The sequence below is a fragment of the Camelina sativa genome, chromosome 7 (assembly GCF_030686135.1).
Source record: "Camelina sativa cultivar CO46 ecotype springtype chromosome 7, ASM3068613v1".
Lineage (NCBI taxonomy): Eukaryota > Viridiplantae > Streptophyta > Magnoliopsida > Brassicales > Brassicaceae > Camelina > Camelina sativa.
Genome location: NC_141886.1, coordinates 7,068,162 through 7,087,693, shown reverse-complemented (window position 1 = coordinate 7,087,693; position 19,532 = coordinate 7,068,162). Strand labels below are relative to the sequence as shown.

Here is a 19,532-nt window from a genome sequence, read left to right as displayed (position 1 = left end):
CGAAATTAAACTGACCTTTGTTTTGTTGGGATTCATGATGATTTATTAAACGTAGATTCTATCAAAAGACTTCAAAAGGTTTGAGTCAATCCGGTTGACCCATTCTTAATATCTTGACATTAATTTCCGTTATGGAAAACTCCGTTCTTGAAGCTTCAGATTTTTTTTTAAATATATTATACATTGAATTGCTGCTATATATTTGTAATTTTACGTATGGCTTTCTTATGTTTTCTACACATATTTTCGATTTTTTAAAATATAAATTATCGTTTTCTTTTTTATTATTCTGAAGTTATCTCTTTCCTGTTGTCTCATATAATTACGAATTTACGACTAACCATATTATACTGATCTTGACTTTAACCCGAACTTTAGTTCAATTTAGGTTGAACTAACCTTTGGCCTAACCCGAGTCTTCTTAGAAACGAAAAAAATGGAGATGGCTCATGGCGAGTATAAAGGAACAACCGTTAAAACCAATAAAAAACACGAGACACCAAACAAGAGCACGTGACGGACTGATATACACGTGAAGCCGTGAACAACTAATGCATGGCGGGTGGATTTTGAACGAACAGATCCCTTTTTCGAGACGATGGTTGGGAATGGATGGGCAGATTAGGAATGCGAAGACCTTTACTTTAAAAAGAAATTCTCGTTATTTGGCTATAAGAAACATGCCTTAAAATCAATCACTCGCCACTATGTATATAGGAAGTTTCCAGCGTTGCTATGAGACTGAACATACATTACTCTGATGATCATTCAATCCCACGAGTGGTCAATTTAAAAGATAAAAAAAATTAGGGGAGTTTAGCGTCTAATTTATTATATATAAAAGAATAATAACTTTCATGGAAGAATATGCAACCAACCTAAATTATCTATAACTTGTTATGCAAGAAGAGTTATAAATTTCTATCTATTGTTCAACTCTACATTCAACAATAGATGCTTCATCTTCATGATGTATTGTTTGTGTAATAAAGCTTTCTTCGTTCGGGCTAAAAGACATTCTTCTTAGCTCAAACTCCCTATTTTGTGATGAGCTTTGTGGCCATGGTGCGATTTGCATAGCTGATGGGCTCGGAGTGTACTGTGTCATAGGTGAACTCACATTATGAACGGCACTTTTCCTGAAAGTGTGCGACTTTTCGTCTTTCTCATTGAAGATTCTGAATAAAGACGTTAGCTTTCTCCAAATCGATGCTTCAGAATCATCAAATAGGGTGTGCCTATTTTCGTACAAGAAAAGGCCCATAAAGGTTAGTATTGCCAAGAATGAAGCAATGCCTGCTATTAGAAACAGACCCCAGAAGCTACTGAGGCCGAGAATATTGGACGAAAGATCGGTCTTTCGATCAATACAATCATTCTGTTTCATAGACCATTTTTTTCGATGTGTAGCATTTCATCTCCTTGAGTCACATCTAAGATAGCCCTTGAGACATCTCTTGTCAAAGGTGAATTCTTGGGGAACGCCTACACATTGATCATGGAAACAAGCAATGAAAACATCAGAATAGTCGCATTGTATGTGTTTTTCTTTTCCTAATTTTGTTGTTGTTAAAAGTAAATTGAAAAAAAAAATAACAAACTTACAAAGCCAAAACCAGCAGTCTTAAATGTAGGTTCAACCATTGCATATTTGGTGCAGTTTTGAGAAAGGATAGCCTTCAGGTAGGGCACTTCGTCGAAAACTACTGCAATACTGCGGTTGGACAATAACACGTTGCAGTCTTCCGAAGAACCAAAAGCCACAAGCCGAGATGCATGGAATCCTTCCTTTATAAGAAGGTCTTTAACGAAAGCCCCATGTTGGTACCCTACATAGTCCCCATTTTTTATAAGATCGTTCATACTTGTGACCGCTGGTTGAAAACGTTGTACTGTCAAGAAAGAGGTTAGGTTTGCTGTGTAGCTCTGAGTTAGAACAAGCACCACAAAGCACCACACAACCACCACAAACCTTGCTAAGTTGCTCACTACCTTCTCACCTATATTCACACGCACAAATGACTTCATCATTAGAATCTTGATTTTTGTTAACAAAATTATGACTTGATATATATTTTTGATAAATAAATAAGTTGATAATTAATGTATAAACAACGTAAAATAGCCTAATTTCTACAGTAAACTGGTTTTGAAATGGAAACCAAGATTTTTTTTTAACATTAATCATTATTGGTGTTAGAACTTACGATGGGCAAAAACCATGGTAGAAAAGGAGAACCAAAAGCTAGTGCCAATCTGGTGGTGAGGCGGTCCACGGAAGTCCGTGTTGACTCTATGTTCGAAAAGCCACACAACAAAACCAATGAGGACAAAGAAACAACCAGTGGTGACCCATAAGTCCAAGTTCCAAGGTTGGAGGAACACCCATGTGTTCTTATTTTCATTGTCTCTCACCGGCACCATCATAGACACTCCAGACTCTGTGTATGGTAACGTGAAGTCAACATGCATGGACCTATGCGCGGTGATGGTTACATCTCCAACAAGGGCATCCAAAGTCTGTTTCATTTCATAATATGTTAGAGATTTCATTTTTTTTAAAAAGCATATTCTATTATACCAGGAACATGGGCCTATTCATTACTAACATGCAATTGCATGAACTATTAGATTTTTGTTAAAGTAAGAATCGAGGAAGAAAGAAAAAAGAACTAACTCCGTCATAGACTTGGTCGACCATGTCATTGTAGTCATCAGCTGGAGACTCGCAACGGTAGTATTGTGGAATAACTGAATATGGCAACTTCTTAAGCGCAGCTTCAAAGATGTCTATGGCGTAACCCTTTGCGGTTGTTATGTTAGTGATAGGATCTCTGGTTACCTCCACAAAATTAAAGAAGCCTTTCTTTACTGGAACGCCCACTTTAAGCTTCTTCTCGTTAGTTGGAATCTCCCATCCTTTAGGAACAACCATCGAGTTACCTGGCCATATCACCGGCCCCAACAAAGTTGTTTTGCTTGAATTGGCATTGAAAAGTTCATTGCTCGGTGTCCAAATTCCGATTATCCTCTCTTTATTTCCGACAAAATTGATGATCTCAAACTTTGGTGACTGGAGCTGCCCGTCTGTGAGATTAAACTCTCCTGCTAAACCCTTGAAACTTACTTCCGATAGAGCCTTTTGAAGACTTGGACCGTAGTGAGAGACCCTTACGCTCCCCAAATCTGTCATATTACTTGTCGAGGTGTTCACATTATCGTATTGTAAGCCCTATAAGGTTGTATTCTCCACGGCCATGGCCAATGCAGTGATTGAATCATACGCCCATAATGCAAAAACGTTTACATCATCCCTCATCGATGGATTCTCCTTCTCGAACCTTTTTTTCCATCTCAAACGGAAATCTTCAAGCTTTTTTGATTTTGGAACATAGCTCCTCACACCTAAAACGCCCTCTATAGTATTTAAGCTACGACCATGGTCGATGTGTCTCATCCTATGCGTCATTCCGTTGGTCATTAACCATACGTACCCTTCTGCCATCATCCCGATCTCTCTAGCTTTCTGAAAAATCCGTAAAGCAAGACGTGAGTCCATGTGGACAACGAAAACCCTAGTTTGCTTCGTCATTAGCTTATAAAGTTCCTTCAGAATCTGGTCATCGTTAGCCTCCGGGGAGATCACACTTTTGTCGACTTGCACGTCTTGTAAAGCGTCAGACAAGTAAGGCATGATTCCTTCTCCTAATTCGTTGTCCATATAAATAGCGACAACTCTTCTCCATCCAAAGGATTCAACAATGGCTGCAATGGCTTTGACCTGGAATGAGTCATCTACAGTTGCTCTAAGGAAGTAAGGGCTTTTGATGGATGTTAAAAGAGGGCTTGATGCAGAGAATGTGATGGTCGGTACACGAGTTTTGTTGGCGAGTCTGATCATAAACTGTGCTTGCATAGAGTTTCTTGGTCCGATGATGGCACTCACTTGCTCGTTCTGGATTAGGTCCAAAGCTGCTTGCACGACAAGAAAATACAAACAAAAGAAGAAAGTTTATATAACTACTTTAAGACTTAATGATAATTATTGAGATATAACACTGATTTACATAAGAGTTAAATTAATTCATTTGAAAGGTACTAAAAGGCGATAAGGCATGTGACCACCAATAGTTTTATACTATTCGTCAATTATATTTGAACTAATGAATTAAATATTTTAACGAGACTAATAATAGTAATAGGGATTTCTGCGACGTACCACTGTCACCAAGACTTTGTAAGAATATAAAAAAATATAATGAAGTCATTTGGATTTTTATTAGTAATATAAAAGATAAACTGTCACCAAAGACTTTTAGTAAATACTCCCTCCGTTTTAAAATATTTATTATTTTAGGCTTAATTTTTTATTTTAGTTTAGTTATCGTTCTGGTTTTCCAATGTTACTTTTAGTAGAAAATTATCTCATTTGCCTCATATTAAATAATTAAAAAATTAAATTCTTTAGAATTTTAATAGTTAAACAAGGGTATAATAGAACATTGATATAATTTCTTAATGTGTAAAGTTCTAGAACGACAAGTAAAGAAAAACAGAGAGTAGCACAAAAGAAGACACTTTTAAGTTTAATAATGATATAAAATATTGTTCAGATTAATTTAAAACATTGGCCAGCTAAATCGTGTCTGGTTGTAAATGTAACTCTGATATACTTCATTGACCAGCTAAAAACATTGCCTAATATACTTCATTCGACTGAAACTATTAATTAATAAATTTAATTAACAAACCTGCAGCTGAAGCCTGAACTGTATCTTTCATGGAATCTCTGACGTGAAGCGCAAGTCTTGTTCGGTAATTAGGATGTTCTTTGTAGAAATCCGACAACGACATGTTCATAGAAGTGAGGCAGATCTTGGAAAATTTTGTATTGAGATCAAGAACTACTCCTACTTTGATTTCACTTGTTTGGCTTCGTCCTAAACCAACCCCCATCGATAAAAAAACGCAAACGAACAAGACAAAGTAACTGAGAAAGGTGTTATTAGTTTTTGTTGGGTTCATCATTATTCATAAATAGAGGTGTTATGTGATTCTCTAACTTCTCTTCGTCTGCTATATATATATATAATATATATACAGAGGAGAAAAAAGTCGGTTTGAAGAGGTCTTAAAAGACTTTGAAATACTATACCAAAATTGGTTCTCAAATCTCAAAGAAAGAGTCATAAAATAAGAAACGATTATTAGTGTTGACTGGAAAATAAAAAAAAAAATTAAAAAGTGGTTTGAAAGAGTCAGATAAGATATATATTACCAAATTTCATTGTAAAGCAACGCTACACAAAATTTATATTATACACTGAAATTTGAAAATCGAATAGGAAAATATCTACCTCAAGTGAAATACATGGTTCTAGAATGTAATTGGGCTAATTTGTATTTACATTTGGATTCGAATAATTAATAATGTGTACTTCAGTTAGTGGGATTAGCTAACAATAAAAACATACTTATAATTTTAATATTTTATCGGTTATTCCAAGATTTTATTCCCTTTCTTAATGTTTTGTTCGAATTTCAAAAAAAAAAAGGCCAATTATAAAATACTTTCTGTACCATTTCCATTATGGAGATTAGTCAACGGTAAAACTTTGTCTTGTAGATTCTGGTGGAAGTGTATAATTTTTCAATTTATTTTTATAAAAGGTAACTTATCACCATATTAGTGCAAGGACATTGTGTTAAACCAAATTTACTTTGTTCAACGCGTTTTTGGGTATTTTATATTTCATCGAACATAATGTATTCGTTATTTGAGGACCAAATTTAAAACACGTCTCCAAGAAATAGGACATGAAGACGTATAGTGTAGGCAAATCAAAAACAAATATTAGTTTTGTCAATATTCTATTTTTTCAAAACGATGAAAAAGACCGAAAATTTTATGTGTCATTTTGCATATTACAAAGTTTTGCGTTGTTTCTATACCTCCCTAATGGTTATATGACTAAAAGGAAGAAGACTAGAATCCAAATTAAGAAATCTAACTTTGACACTCAGTTTGAAAACAAACATAGGAATAAAAGGTGTTAACCTTGATTAGTTTAAACTCAACATATAGCGTCAACAAAAGCAATACAAATGGAGTGGCTAATTTGTTATGCACTTTTGAAACTGCTTTTAATCATTCACCTTCACATTAATAGTAGACTCCTCATCTTCAACTTGTTTTGATTGCAGAGTGAATAGTTCTCCGTTCGGGATCGAAGGCACTCTTCTTGATTCAAACTCCCTATTTTGTGATGGACTTCGTGGCAATGGAGTGCCCTGATCGGTCAAAGGGGTTGAACTTCCTTGAGTAATAGGTGAGCTCACATTATGAACGGCATTCTCCTTGAACGTATGAGACTTTATGTCTTTCTCATCAAAAATTCTAACCAAAGATTTTAACTTTCTAGGGAAGGAATGTTCAGAGTCAGCGAAGAGTGTGAGCTTGTGTTCGTACAAGAAGGTGACCACGAAGATGAGAAGTGCCAGGAACGAAGCGATGCCTGCTATTAGAAACAAACCCCAGAAGCTACTGACGCTGAGACTGTTGGATGAAAGATCGGTCTTTGGATCAGGACAATTATCACTTTGTTTCTTGAACCATTTATTCTCTATATGTTGCATTTCTTCGCCTTGAGTCACATTCAAGATAGCCCTGGAGACATCATCCGTCAAAGGTGAATTCTTGGGGAACACCTACAAAATTAATGATCATGGAAGCAGAAAAGCTATCAGTGAAAATACCTAAATATTTAAAATACGTTTATATTTTGCTATTTTCTAAAAGTTGAGTGTAAGGTAAAAGAACTTACAAATCCGAAACCAGCCGTCTTAAAGGTTGGTTCAACCATAGCATATCTAGAGCAGTTCTTAGAAAGGATAAGTTTAAGGTAGGCCACTTCGTCAAAAGATGCTGCGATTGTCCCATTGGAAAAAAGCTCGTCGCATTCTTCGGCAGAACCAAAAGGTTTGAGCTGAGATTTATTAAACCCTTGACTTTCCAAAAGGTTAGACACGAAAGTGCCACGTTGGTACCCTACATATTCATTATTTTTTATGAGATCTTTCCAATTTGTGACCTCTGGTTGAAACCGTTGAACTGTGAGGAAAGAGGTGAGATTCGCTGTATAGCTCTGAATCAGCACAAGCACCACGAAGCACCACACTAGCACCACAAACCTCGCTAAATTGCTCACCACCTTCTCACCTATATACACAAACAAGTTGTACTACATCATTATAATATTGCTTCTTAATTTGGAATCGTATTGATGATAAATTAGGTTATAATAAATCATAATGTAGATATTAAAAGTTTCTATAGTAACTGATGAAGGTGAAATTTAATGATGGTTATAAATGATGGGACTCGTTTCCCAGCGTTATCTTACAAGTTGAAATTTCTAGGACTCAAACAACACCACTACGCTATTTAACTAGTTCTTGATTATAAACAGAAAAAACAAATTATTTCTTGATTGGTGTAACTTACGATGAGCAAAGTTCATAGTGGAGAAAGCGAACCAGAAACTGGTCCCTATCTGGTGGTGAGGTGGTCCACGAAAGTCGGTGTTGACTCTGTGTTCTAAAATCCACACAATGAACCCAATGAATACGAAAAAGCAAGTAGTGGTGACCCATAGGTCTAAGCTCCAAGGTTTTAGGAACACCCATGTGTTCTTGTTCTTGTTGTCCTTGAGCGGCACCATCATAGACACTCCAGACTCTGTGTATGGTAGCGTGAAATCAACATACAGTGACCTGTTTGCTATGATGGTTACATCTCCCACAACTGCGGCGTACGTCTGACTCATTAATTATTAATAACATATTAGAAATCAATCACACATCAAAGGGAAAAAAAAACATATTCGACATTAATTACTCTGCTAATTGTTAATTAAAAATAAAAATAAAAATAAAAGAATCTTGAGATTGTTACCTAGTACTCCTAAAAGATAGGGGAAGAAAAAGAGAACTAACCCCATTATAGACCATGTATACCATTTCGTCGTAGTCCTCATCTGGAGACAGGAAAGCAATATATTTAGGAATGACTGAGTAATGCAACTTTTTAAGAGCAGCTTCGAAGACGTCAATACAGTAACCCGTTGGAGTCAATTCGTTAGTGATTGGATCGGTCTTTGCATCCACAAAATTTAAGAATCCTTTCTTCACTGGAACGCCCACTCTAAGCATCTTCCCATTCGTTGGAATCTCCCAACCTTTCGGAACAACTTTCGACTTCCCTGGCCATATCACTGGCCCAAACCTCTCCCCTCTTAACAACATTGTTTTGTTTGAATAAGCATTCACAAGTCCATTGTCTGGTCTCCAGAATCCGATAATTCTCTCTTCATTTCCAATAATATTGATGACTTCAAACGCTGATAATTCGAACTGCCGGTTAATGAGTTTAAACTCTCCGGCTAAACCCTTGAATCTTACGTTCGAAAGAGCCTCTAGAAGACTTGGACCATAGCGAGAGACCTTTAGGGTCCCTAGATCTGTCTTGTTGTTTGTTGAAGCGATCGGATTATCATACCACAAACTCTTTATGTTGGTGTTCTCCGCGGCCATGGCTAATGCAGTGATCGAATCATATGCTCTTAATGCAAAAATGTTCAGCTCTACATCATCCCCCTTCAGTGAGTTCTTCTTCTCAAACGTTTTCTTCCATCTCAATCTGAAATCTTCTAGGTCTTTTGATTTAGTGATATGGCTCCTCACGCCTAAAACCCCTTGCATATTCTCAAAACTGCTACCACGTTCGTTAGATTTTATTAAATTCATCACTCCATCTGTCAATAACCATACATATCCTTCCTCCATCATCCCGATCTCTCTGGCTTTCTGAAAAAACCGAAAACCGAGAGTTGGTGGCATGTGGACAACGAATACCCTTGTTTGCATAGTCATTAGCTTATAAAGCTCCTTGAGAATCTGATCATCATTAGCATCCTGAGGGATCAAACATCTATTGACTACGAAAGCTTGCACGTCATTTAAAGCGTCAGACAAGTAAGGCATTATTCCTTTTCCGAATTCGTTGTCCACATATACTGCAACGACGTTTCTCCAGCCGAATGATTTGACAATGGCCGCAATGGCTCTGACCTGGGATGAGTCGTCGAGAGTGGCTCGGACGAAGTAAGGGCTATTGATGGATGTCAGTGAAGGGCATGTAGCCGAAAATGTAATGGTCGGTACTTGTGATATGTTGGCTAGCCTGATCATAAACTCGGTTTGCATGGAGCTTCTTGGCCCAATGATCGCGCTCACTTCCTCGTTCTTGATTAGGTCCAAGGCTGCTTGCATCACAAGCAAACATAAAGAATAAGAAATAAATGATTCTTTAACTCTTACTTATAGTTGACAATTATTATTATTTACGCAGATAGCAGAGCTAAAATATTAGTAAATGTATATTCTGACGAAACTATCTAGTGGTCAGCGATGCTCCGAAGATAAGGAAGGAAAGGAAGACTTTGTCAATCAAACTAAGAGAACACTTGAATAGTAAACAAACGGTGTCATCTTCATATAAATCCTATCTCCTTAGAAAGATAACATCCTACTATATTAATTGGAAAGTACAAATTAGAAACTAACTTTAAAATGTGTAAAAAATTACATTTAATTACCATTAGAAAAACTTAATTAAGATTAATTAATTAATTAAATAAATAAAATTAATTTAAAACGAAAATTGGGGACATATAAAATAAAATAAATTGTAGAAAAGTAAAAAAAAAATCTACTGGAATCAAAACTAATTCGTACTTTGAAAAAAATTAACAGCTAAAATTTTAAAAATCTAATCGAATAAAATCTAAAGTTCATTACATGCAAATGTTTTATTGACAGGTTTTCAATAAATATTTTTAAAATACAAAAATTTTAATATAAGCAAACCAAATTTTTAATCACAAATCTTTATAAATAACATAATAACAAAATAAATTATTAAAAATTTTCATCAAATAAAAAGTTCAGCCCGCGGTTTCCGCGGGTTAGTACCTAGTACTAATTAATTTGACCCACATAAAATATATATATACTCAAAACAGCATTTAGTTTTGTGATGCAATTTAAGTGATACAAGACATCCATTTGTAGTGTTTTAGTACCTTTACTACCTTTTTTTTATCATGATTTAAACAGATGAAACTGTTTAAAAAAGAAATTGCAACTAAACAATGCTTTCACAAATCTGTAGCAAATTTGTGAAGAGGAAAAAAACTTATATGATCATTTTTGTAGTCTAAATAATCCAACATATAGAGTTAAAAGTGTTGATTTCGTTTAGTTATTGTGAAATCATGTTTTAGATAGGTTAGACCTTTGTTAGAACACTTTTTCTAATACAACCCAAACCATTTTTCCACAGACATTTTACCGTACGTGTTGTGTACAATCTCCAACTTATTTGTTTTTTTCCTCAAGATCGTCACAAATTTGCTTAACATGTGTTTCTATATTCGAATAACGATGATTATATAAGTTGCAGACTGATTACTATCATAAGGACGTAGCTAAAATAATTGCCATTGTTATAAAGTCTGGATCCAAAAGGTTGCGAACACCCGTTCATATATGGGTATTATACAAATAGCCTACAATTTGAAATTATGTAATAGATTGGTTAGATTCAATAAAAATACTACCACTATAGTTAGATTATGTATGGTCCTAATTAACCTTAAGTTCTAAATTAGAACTTATGTATTACTAAATACAAATTAATAATGTGGTACATGCAGTGGAGAAGCAAGTGACAGAGAAGACACGAACCTGCAGCTGAAGCCTGAACAACATCTTCCATGGAATCTCTTACGTGAATCGCAAGCCGTGTTGTGTAATCAGCATGTTTTTTATAGAAATCGGACAACGACATGTTCATAGAAGTGAGGCAGATCTTGGAAAATGAAGTTTGGAGATCAAGCACTACTCCTACTTTGATTTCAGTTGCTTGGTTTTGTCCAAAACCAACCTCCATCAACACAAAACCCCAAACAAACAGGACAAAGTAACCCATAAAGTTACTATTAAAACTTTTGGTCGAGTTCATCATCTTTACCCAAAGATTGAGGAACTTTAAGTCATTCTTTGACTTCCTTTTTCTTTCTTTCTATTGCATATACATATATATATATATATATGTACACACACGCAGATGGAACAAAATGGGTTGAAAATTTGTTGTTGTTGTTGTTTTTTTAAAAATATATTAAAATGTAGTTACGAATTGATAGAGACAGGGAAAAAAATGTATGGACGATATTCTTGCAAGTACGAGCTAGTTTTTGTCATTATCTACTATTGTCACATCGGTTTTTTGGCTATACGTTTACTTTGAAAATTTTCCAACCTCAGTCTTCTTTGGTGTTAGAGAGAAGATACTGATTCGTATTCTAGCTAGCAAGTAGCAAGCGAGATCTTAACATAGACAAGAAAATTATAATATTGGAAAATTTAACAAAGAAAGAAAGAAACTTCGTGGAAATTTACAATCATTTTTGAAGTCTATATACTATCCAACATATGGAATTAAAAAGTGTTGATTTCGTTTAGTTATTGTAATACCAAGTTTTTATAAACCTCGATTAGATAGGTTAAGCCTTTGGTAGAGGTAGGGGTGTAGGGGTGTCAAAATGGGTCAAGACTAATAATTCAATTCAATTCAACTCAATTCATGAACTCTAATGAGTTAAAATTTTTTACCCTAATGAGTTGATGGGTTAAATGAGTTGATGATTAAATGAGTTAATGAATCAAATGAGTTTGGTTATAATGAATTTATGAGTTAACCCACTTACCCATCAATTTCTACATGATCAACCTAATATCATCAACATTATCATACTATCATCATCATCATACTATCACCATCATCATACTATCATCATCATCATCATCCTACCATGATCATACTATTATCATCATCATCATACTACCATCATTATCATCATACTACTATCATCATCTTCTTCGTACTATCATCATCATACCTTCACAATCATAATAATATCATGATGTCATCATCATATCATAATTTTTCAGCCAAAATCCCAAACCCGCAATTTTGCCGCTAAAAAGCAAACTCCTAATTTTCTGCTAAAAACGCAAATCCGTAATTTTCCCGCCAAAATTCAGAATTTATTATTTTGCCGCTAAAAACCGTAAATTTCCCGCCAAAAATGTAAATCCACAATTTTCCCGCCAAAATGAAAAATCCACAATTTTCTGCCAAAAACGCATTCCGTAAATTTCCCGGCAAAATCTCAAACCTACAATTTTTCCCGTAAAAAAAAGCAAACTTGTAATTTCCTGCCAAAATCCCAAATCCGTAATTTTCCCGCCAAAACACAAACCGGTAATTTTTTCGTCAAAATCTCAAACGCAATCCAAAACCATTTTATGAACACAATCCAAAACACAAACCGGTAATTTTCAATCTACTGTAGACGACTCCTACCAATGCAATCCAAAACCATTTTCCCGCAAAACTATTAAAATCGTTACATAACTCAAACTATTAAATTCCATACAATTTGAATATGCAATTACAATAGGTGATTCCAGTTTAATCAACCACAAAATTACATTATGTAAACCCCGCAATTACCAATTTCATCTCTTCATCGAGTAGGGGTTTACAGTCGAATTTTGAATCTATCTAATCGTGGTTTAGAAACACCATATATATCAGTGATTTAGTGTCATTTTCACCATACTATATATTAATTCAAGTTTAAAATGTGTTTTAACTTACCTGTTTATATAGATTATATGTTTCATGAATTAATGTGTTGTAGTCCATATATCTTATTGTTCTTACTTAAAATCAAAACATTAATATACATAGATAATTACTCCCGCACATGACACGGGTCATCGAATGTAAATATGATTCAGTCCAACCTTTTTTTGACAGTCTAGCTTCAACAACTTGTATTTATTATTCAGTAGTTACTTCATCATCATCTTGTTCCAATTGGGGAGTAGAAGACTCTTCGCTCTGGACGAAAGACACACTTCTTGGCTCAAACTACATATCTTGCGCCGAACTTCCTGGCCATGAAGTGATCTGCATTGTCGAAGGTCTTGGAGTGCATTTTGTTATAGGTGAACTCACATTATGAACGGCACTTTCCTTGAACATGTGTGATTTTTTGTCCTTCTCATCAAAGTTTCTAAGCAAAAAAGTTAGCTTTTCAGAAAAGGAATTTTCGGAGTCACCAAACAATGTGTGCCTGTGGTCGTACAAGAAAATGGCTACGAAGAGGAGAAGTGCTAGGAATGAAGCAAGGCCTGCTATTAGAAACAGACCCCAGAAGCTACTAAGGGTGAGACGGTGGGATGACAAATCAGCTGTATCTGGATCAGGATAACTGCTCTGATTCCCGAAATATTTGTCCTCTATAACTTTCATCTCTTTGCCTTGAGTCACATTCAAAATCGCCCTTGAGACATCCCCCCTCAGAGATGAGTTCTTTGGGAATACCTACACAAAAATCATGCAAATAAAAGTCGAACAGGAAGATACTTACGTTAATAATCGAGTTGCAAACTTGTTTTTGCTGATTTGTGAAAGGAAAAAAGAAGGAACTTACAAAGCCAAAACCAGCTGTCTTAAAGGAAGGTTCAACCAACGAGTATTTGGAGCAAAACTGAAAAAGGATAACTTTAAGGTAGGGCATTTCATCGAAAGCTGCTGCGATACCACCTTTCCTTGGCCCATCGGATAAAAGCTTGTGGCAGTGCTCGGAATTATTACAAGGCTTGAGCTTAGATTCACTAAATCCTTGAATTTTTAAAAGTTCACGCACGAACGAGCCTATTTGGTACCCTACGCTCTCTTCATTTGTGATCAGATCTTTCATAGTTGTGACATCTGGTTTGAACCGTTGTTCCGTAAAGATAGAGGTGAGATTCGCTGTGTAGCTCTGAGTGAGCACAAACACCACAAAACACCACACAATCACCACAAACCTTGCTAAATTGCTCACCACTTTCTCGCCTATATTCACACACACTCATAATAATTACAACATTTATATCTTAATTACTTGAATCAATTTATTGGTGTAAGTAACTTACGATGGGCAAAGTTCATAGCGGAAAAGGAGAACCAGAAACTGGTTCCGATCTGGTGGTGAGGCGGTCCACGGAAGTCGATGTTGACTCTGTGTTCTAGAATCCACACTATAATCCCATGAATACAAAAAAGCAAGCGGTGGTGACCCATAGGTCTAAGCTCCAAGGTTTGAGGAACACCCATGTGTTCTTGTTATTACTGTCTCTCATCGGCACTAACATAAACACTCCAGACTCCGTGTATGGTAACGTGAAATCAACATACAATGACCTGTTTGCTATGATGGTTACATCTCCCACAACTACGTCGTACCTCTGACTCATTTATTAAAAATGACATGTTAGAAATTACATTTTAATTTATACATAACGTCGAAATATGGAAGAAAGAGCGAACTAACCCCATTATAGACTTGGTGGACTATATTGTCGTAGCTCTGATATGGAGAATCAAAAGCGGAGTATTCAGGAATGACTTGGTAAGACAAATTTTTGAGAGCAGCTTCAAAGACGTCGATAGAGTAACCGGTCGGGGTCATTGTGAATCTGGTCGTATCTTCCTTTATGTCCACAAATTTCAAGAAGCCTCTCTTCACTGGAACACCCACTCTAAGCTTCTTCCCTGGAATCTCCCAACCTTTAGGAACATCTGTGGACTTCCCTGGCCATATCACCTGATCCAACGTTTTGTTGTTTGAAACTGGATTCACCAGTCCACTGCTCGGTGTCCAAATTCCTATAATCCTCTCTTCATTTCCAACAAAATTAATTATCTCAAACGTTGATGACTCGAGCTTCCTGTTAATAAGATTAAACTCTCCTGCTAAGCCCTTGAATCTTACATCTGAGAGAGCCTCTACAAGACTTGAACCGGAGCGAGAAACCCCTAAGGTCCCCAAATCTGTCCTGCTATTTACTAAAGTGTTTGAGTTATCATACCACAAGCTCTTTGTGTTGGCTTTCTCCACGGCCTTAGCCAATGCCGTGATAGAATCATATGCCCATAGTGCGAAAACGTTCAGCTTTACATCATCCTCCACCAATGGATTATCATTCTTAAACGTTCTTTTCCATCGTAAGTCAAAATCTTCAAGCTCTTTTGATTTAGGGACATGGCTCCTGACACCTAACACGCCCTCTAGAGTATTCAAGCTACGACCGTGGTCGATATGTCTCATCATATGCGTCATTCCATTGGTCATTAACCATACATACCCTTCCTCCATCATCTTCTTTTCTTTAGCTTTCTGAAAAACCCGTAGAGCAAGACTTGAAGACATATGGACAAAGAATACCCTCGTCTGCATCGCTATGAGCATATCTAGTTCCTTTGAAATCTGGGCATCGTTAGCCTCCGGAGAGATCACACTTCTATTGACTTTCACGTCTTTTAAAGCGTCAGACAAGTAAGGCATGATACCTTCACCTAACTCGTTATCCACATAAATGGCTACGACGCTTCTCCAACCAAAGTATTTGACAATGGCGGCAATGGCTTTAAACTGGGATGAGTCGTCAATAGTGGCTCGGACGAAGTAAGGGCTATTAATGGATGTCAAAAGAGGGCTTGTTGCAGAGAATGTGATGGTAGGTACTTGAGCTTTGTCAGCCAATCTGATCATAAATTGTGCTTGCATTGAGTTTCTTGGTCCGATGATGGCGCTCACTTGCTCGTTCTTGATTAGGTCCAAGGCTGCTTGCACCACAAGCAAAGACAATCCAAAAAAAAAAAGGTTAAGTGTAACCACGTCTCTTAATTTAGAAATAACAATCGAATAATTTTGTGTATTAAAATTTACACTGAGTTGAATTCTAAATGTGTTGAAATTTAGAATCCTGTCCGCTGAGGTGACAGTACGTAAAGACTTCTTTTAATGCCGACAAAAGATAAGAAGAAAATTAATTGAAGTCTATGTCTATCAATAATAGCTTCCTCTAAATACAGACCACATAAGAGGATACTTAGATTCTGATCTAGTCAATAGAACGTTTCATCTCTCTTCCAACCAAGCATTTTCAGAACTTGCTATCCTAATTTCTTTTTTCCTTTCTAGCTACCAACAAAATTAACAATTAACAATTAACAAAGTTAAATCGGCCTTTACCTTTTTGTTCCTTTAATAAGAAAATTGAAAATGAATTTTGAATAACATCGATAATTTGAAATTTTGAACCCAAAGCATATATATGGCTATAAGTTATGATCATGTAGAAGAATGGTCAGACAATCAAACCTGCGGCTGAAGCTTGAACAACATCTTCCATGGAATCTCTGACATGAAGCACGATTCTTGAGCTGTAATTGGAATTATCTTTATAGAAATCGGACAAAGACATTTTAATGGCAGTGAGGCAGATCATGGAAAAAATAGTTTGGAGATCAAGAACTACTCCTACTTTGATTTCACGTCCTTGGTTTTGTCCTGAACCAACCTCCATCAACACAAAACCACAAACGAACAGGAAAAAGTAACGTAGAAAGGTGTTCTTAGTTTTTTTTGCAGGAACCCTCATCCTTCTCCAAATATTGAGGAACTTTGGGTACAAATGGTTGCAAGGTTGAACAGATTGAACAGGTTGAAAAAAATTATTCAACCAATTTTCACCATTTGCATTGAAAATGTTGAATAGGTTGGAAAAAACTATTCAACCATTCAACTTAAAAAATTAAAAAAATAAATTAATCCTATAGCAAAAATGTTTAACTTGTTCAACCACTATTTTGGAGATGAATGAATTGAATATTATTCAACCCAATTTTGTTCAACCCATTTTTTCAAATTTAAGCAACCATTGGCAGCCTTTATGTTATTCTTAAACTTTCCCCTTTCTAATATACACACACCACAGACACCACGGAGGAAAGTTATGCATTTTTTTTAAGTGACGTGAATTTTTTAAATTTGAAAATCAGTTTTTAATTAGGAAAGATGTTGGAAACAAAAATAAAGCAAACTACTTAAGTTACAAACCAAGTGGTAAAGGGCTAATGGTTAGAACTAATTAAGGAATTGCATTATACTAGAAAGTAGTCTACGCGATGCGTAGTTTATGTATGTATTATTAAGTTGAAATATAAAATGAAGTTTTTACTCAATTATATATGAAATGTACAGATGTAATTATTAATATACGTCTTAAAAAATAATATTCATAATACTACGGTTCAACTACAATTTATAATTTATATATGTTATATAGTGTTTCATAGAAAGGTCATGAAAAAGAGGAAAGTTAAGTACATATTACTAAATATTTTTGATTTACAATATATTGTTGAAATTATTTAAACAGTATTGTGGTGTTACTATAGTAATAAGACCATTACTTATAGCAAAGTCAAAATATTAATTTTAAATAGTTAAGATAAATAGTTAATTATTTTTGTCAAGATATTAAGATACCATTACTATATGGTATTTTCGTTAAATAGTTAAGATAAATTATATTTTTTTTATAATTTTTCTTTTTAAAAAAAATAAAAAACGGATAAATAATCTAGAAAGAAAAATGTAAGATTTGAGCTGATCTTGTATTTTGTTGACAAAAAACAAATGTAAGATCTTACTTAATTATTTTGATAGATAATTTTATGTTGTCCTATATATTAATTTTATTGTCATCATCTAAAAGTAATAGTTAACAAAAAAAATAGTTTTATATATGATAAGTCAATTTTTAAATAATTTATTAAAATGATATCATAAAACAAATATCTTATACTATAAGTTTAACCTGTTTTTATAAAAAATCATGAAAAGAAAAATGTGTGAAATTTAAAATATTTTTATTTCTATATATTGTCTCTATTTCTAATCATTTTAATATAAATGTTATAATTAACAATATCTTAATTTTTGAAATTATTGTTTTCTGTTATATCATAGGATTATAAAGCAATCATGTTATGATACCATTATGTTTTTTTAGTACATATGTTTTGAAGACAATCAAACGGAACTTATAAATTATTATTAATAAATATTTGAGTTGTGTCTTTAATACAATATATATGATTATTGAATATAATGAAGGTTTTTATATATTAGAAATTTTTTTATATTTTTAAATTAGTCTATCATAATTTGTAACATCCGCGAACCAAAATGTGTATTTTGGGGATAGGTGTCGATCGACACCAATGGTGGTGTCGGTCGACACCTTTAATTTATGGTTTGACCAGATTGACTTAATTGTCGATTTGGGTCGGTTTGGTTTAAGGAAAAACTATTGAAACAAGATATTTAAGTGTTTTATCGATGAGAAGGGTTTGGGAAGTTCCTTCTGTCGCTGCTTTTCAGAGTTTTGAGAGAAAATAAGTGTTCTTGAGTTTTTGGGAGAGTTTGTGAGATTTGTTGGCTTTTCTTGGGAGATCTGAGGCTAGGAAGGTGCTAAAAGCTTGCGAGGAGGGTTGGATTCGTTGCTGTTGATCAGAATCTTCCTGCTAAGAGGTGAGTGCATGACCATGGCTGATCTAAGCCTGAGATTTCGTTGTCTTGCTTATTTGGTGTTGTTTGCGGTGTTTTCTTGCTTGTTATGGTTGTTATAGGTTCCTACAGACTCATATGGCTTTGGGAATGAGTTTTGGACGGATTGGAGATGAGGGGAAGCGAGATTCGACTCTCGGCTTCGAGCGGATTGCGATTGCAGAGTCAGTATCGATCGAAACCAGTGAGCAGCATCGATTAACACTATGGGCTAGTGTTGGTCAACACCAAGTGCCAGTGTCAGTCGACACTTGGCTGGTGTAGGTCGACACCTCCCTTCCAGCGAGACGATACTTGCTTCCTGGTTTGTATGTTTTGTTTGTTGATTGTTTTGGACATTGGAATCTCAGTTGCTTGTGTGTATAGCCCATTAGATGGGAGGATTGGCTCACTGAGGGTTTATCAAATACTCATGTATCTCAATTTGTGTTTGTGGTGCAGATAAATGCAAAGTGCGATCGTGGAATCAAAGCAATGAAGAGGAGGATAAGGACTCGATTGGTTGTTGTCTGGCATTGCTAGGTTGCTAGAGTTGGGTCATTAGAACATTGCTAGATTGCTGGTTCTATGTTTCATGTTGTTTGGTTATTAGATATTTGTTATGTTTTAGTATTGGATATTGAATATTGGTATTGACTATTTTCCGCTGTTTGGTTTGGTTGTGGTTAGGTGGCTAGTGGATATGAGACTACTAGTTTAGAGTATTTATTATTATTATTATTTGTTATTTATTATTAAAACAAAAAACGGATCGATCGTTTCATAATTAATTTGGTTTCAGTTTTTACTTTGAAATGTATGAAACCATTTAATAGTAATAGGACAATTAGTTACAAAAAAGTTAATTAAATTTTGTATGTTCGTGAAATAATTAAGATAAACTAATTTATTTAAAGTTATTTTTTTTTGGAAAAAAAAATGATAATTATTCTA

The 19,532-nt window shown here is 35.0% G+C and overlaps 1 protein-coding gene and 2 pseudogenes across 2 annotated transcripts; all 3 read right to left on the bottom strand.

Annotated features, from left to right (window-relative positions):
• Positions 1-799: 799 nt before the first annotated feature.
• On the bottom strand, positions 800-5,040 carry LOC147940982 (glutamate receptor 2.8-like; annotated as a pseudogene).
• A 958-nt stretch (positions 5,041-5,998) lies between these two features.
• LOC104700600 (glutamate receptor 2.7-like) lies at positions 5,999-11,136 on the bottom strand. The gene is given in 6 exon segments (XM_087456612.1): positions 5,999-6,165; positions 6,168-6,708; positions 6,825-7,219; positions 7,505-7,817; positions 7,996-9,320; positions 10,807-11,136. Coding segments are annotated over 6 exon segments (2,871 nt in total). The 5' UTR covers positions 11,087-11,136; the 3' UTR covers positions 5,999-6,148.
• A 1,676-nt stretch (positions 11,137-12,812) lies between these two features.
• Positions 12,813-16,626, bottom strand: LOC104700599 (glutamate receptor 2.8-like; annotated as a pseudogene). The gene is made up of 5 exons (XR_015562575.1): positions 16,347-16,626; positions 14,514-15,805; positions 14,116-14,427; positions 13,629-14,035; positions 12,813-13,519 (listed from the first exon to the last, which is right to left on the bottom strand). The product of XR_015562575.1 is annotated as a glutamate receptor 2.8-like (transcript).
• Between the last annotated feature and the right edge of the window lie 2,906 nt (positions 16,627-19,532).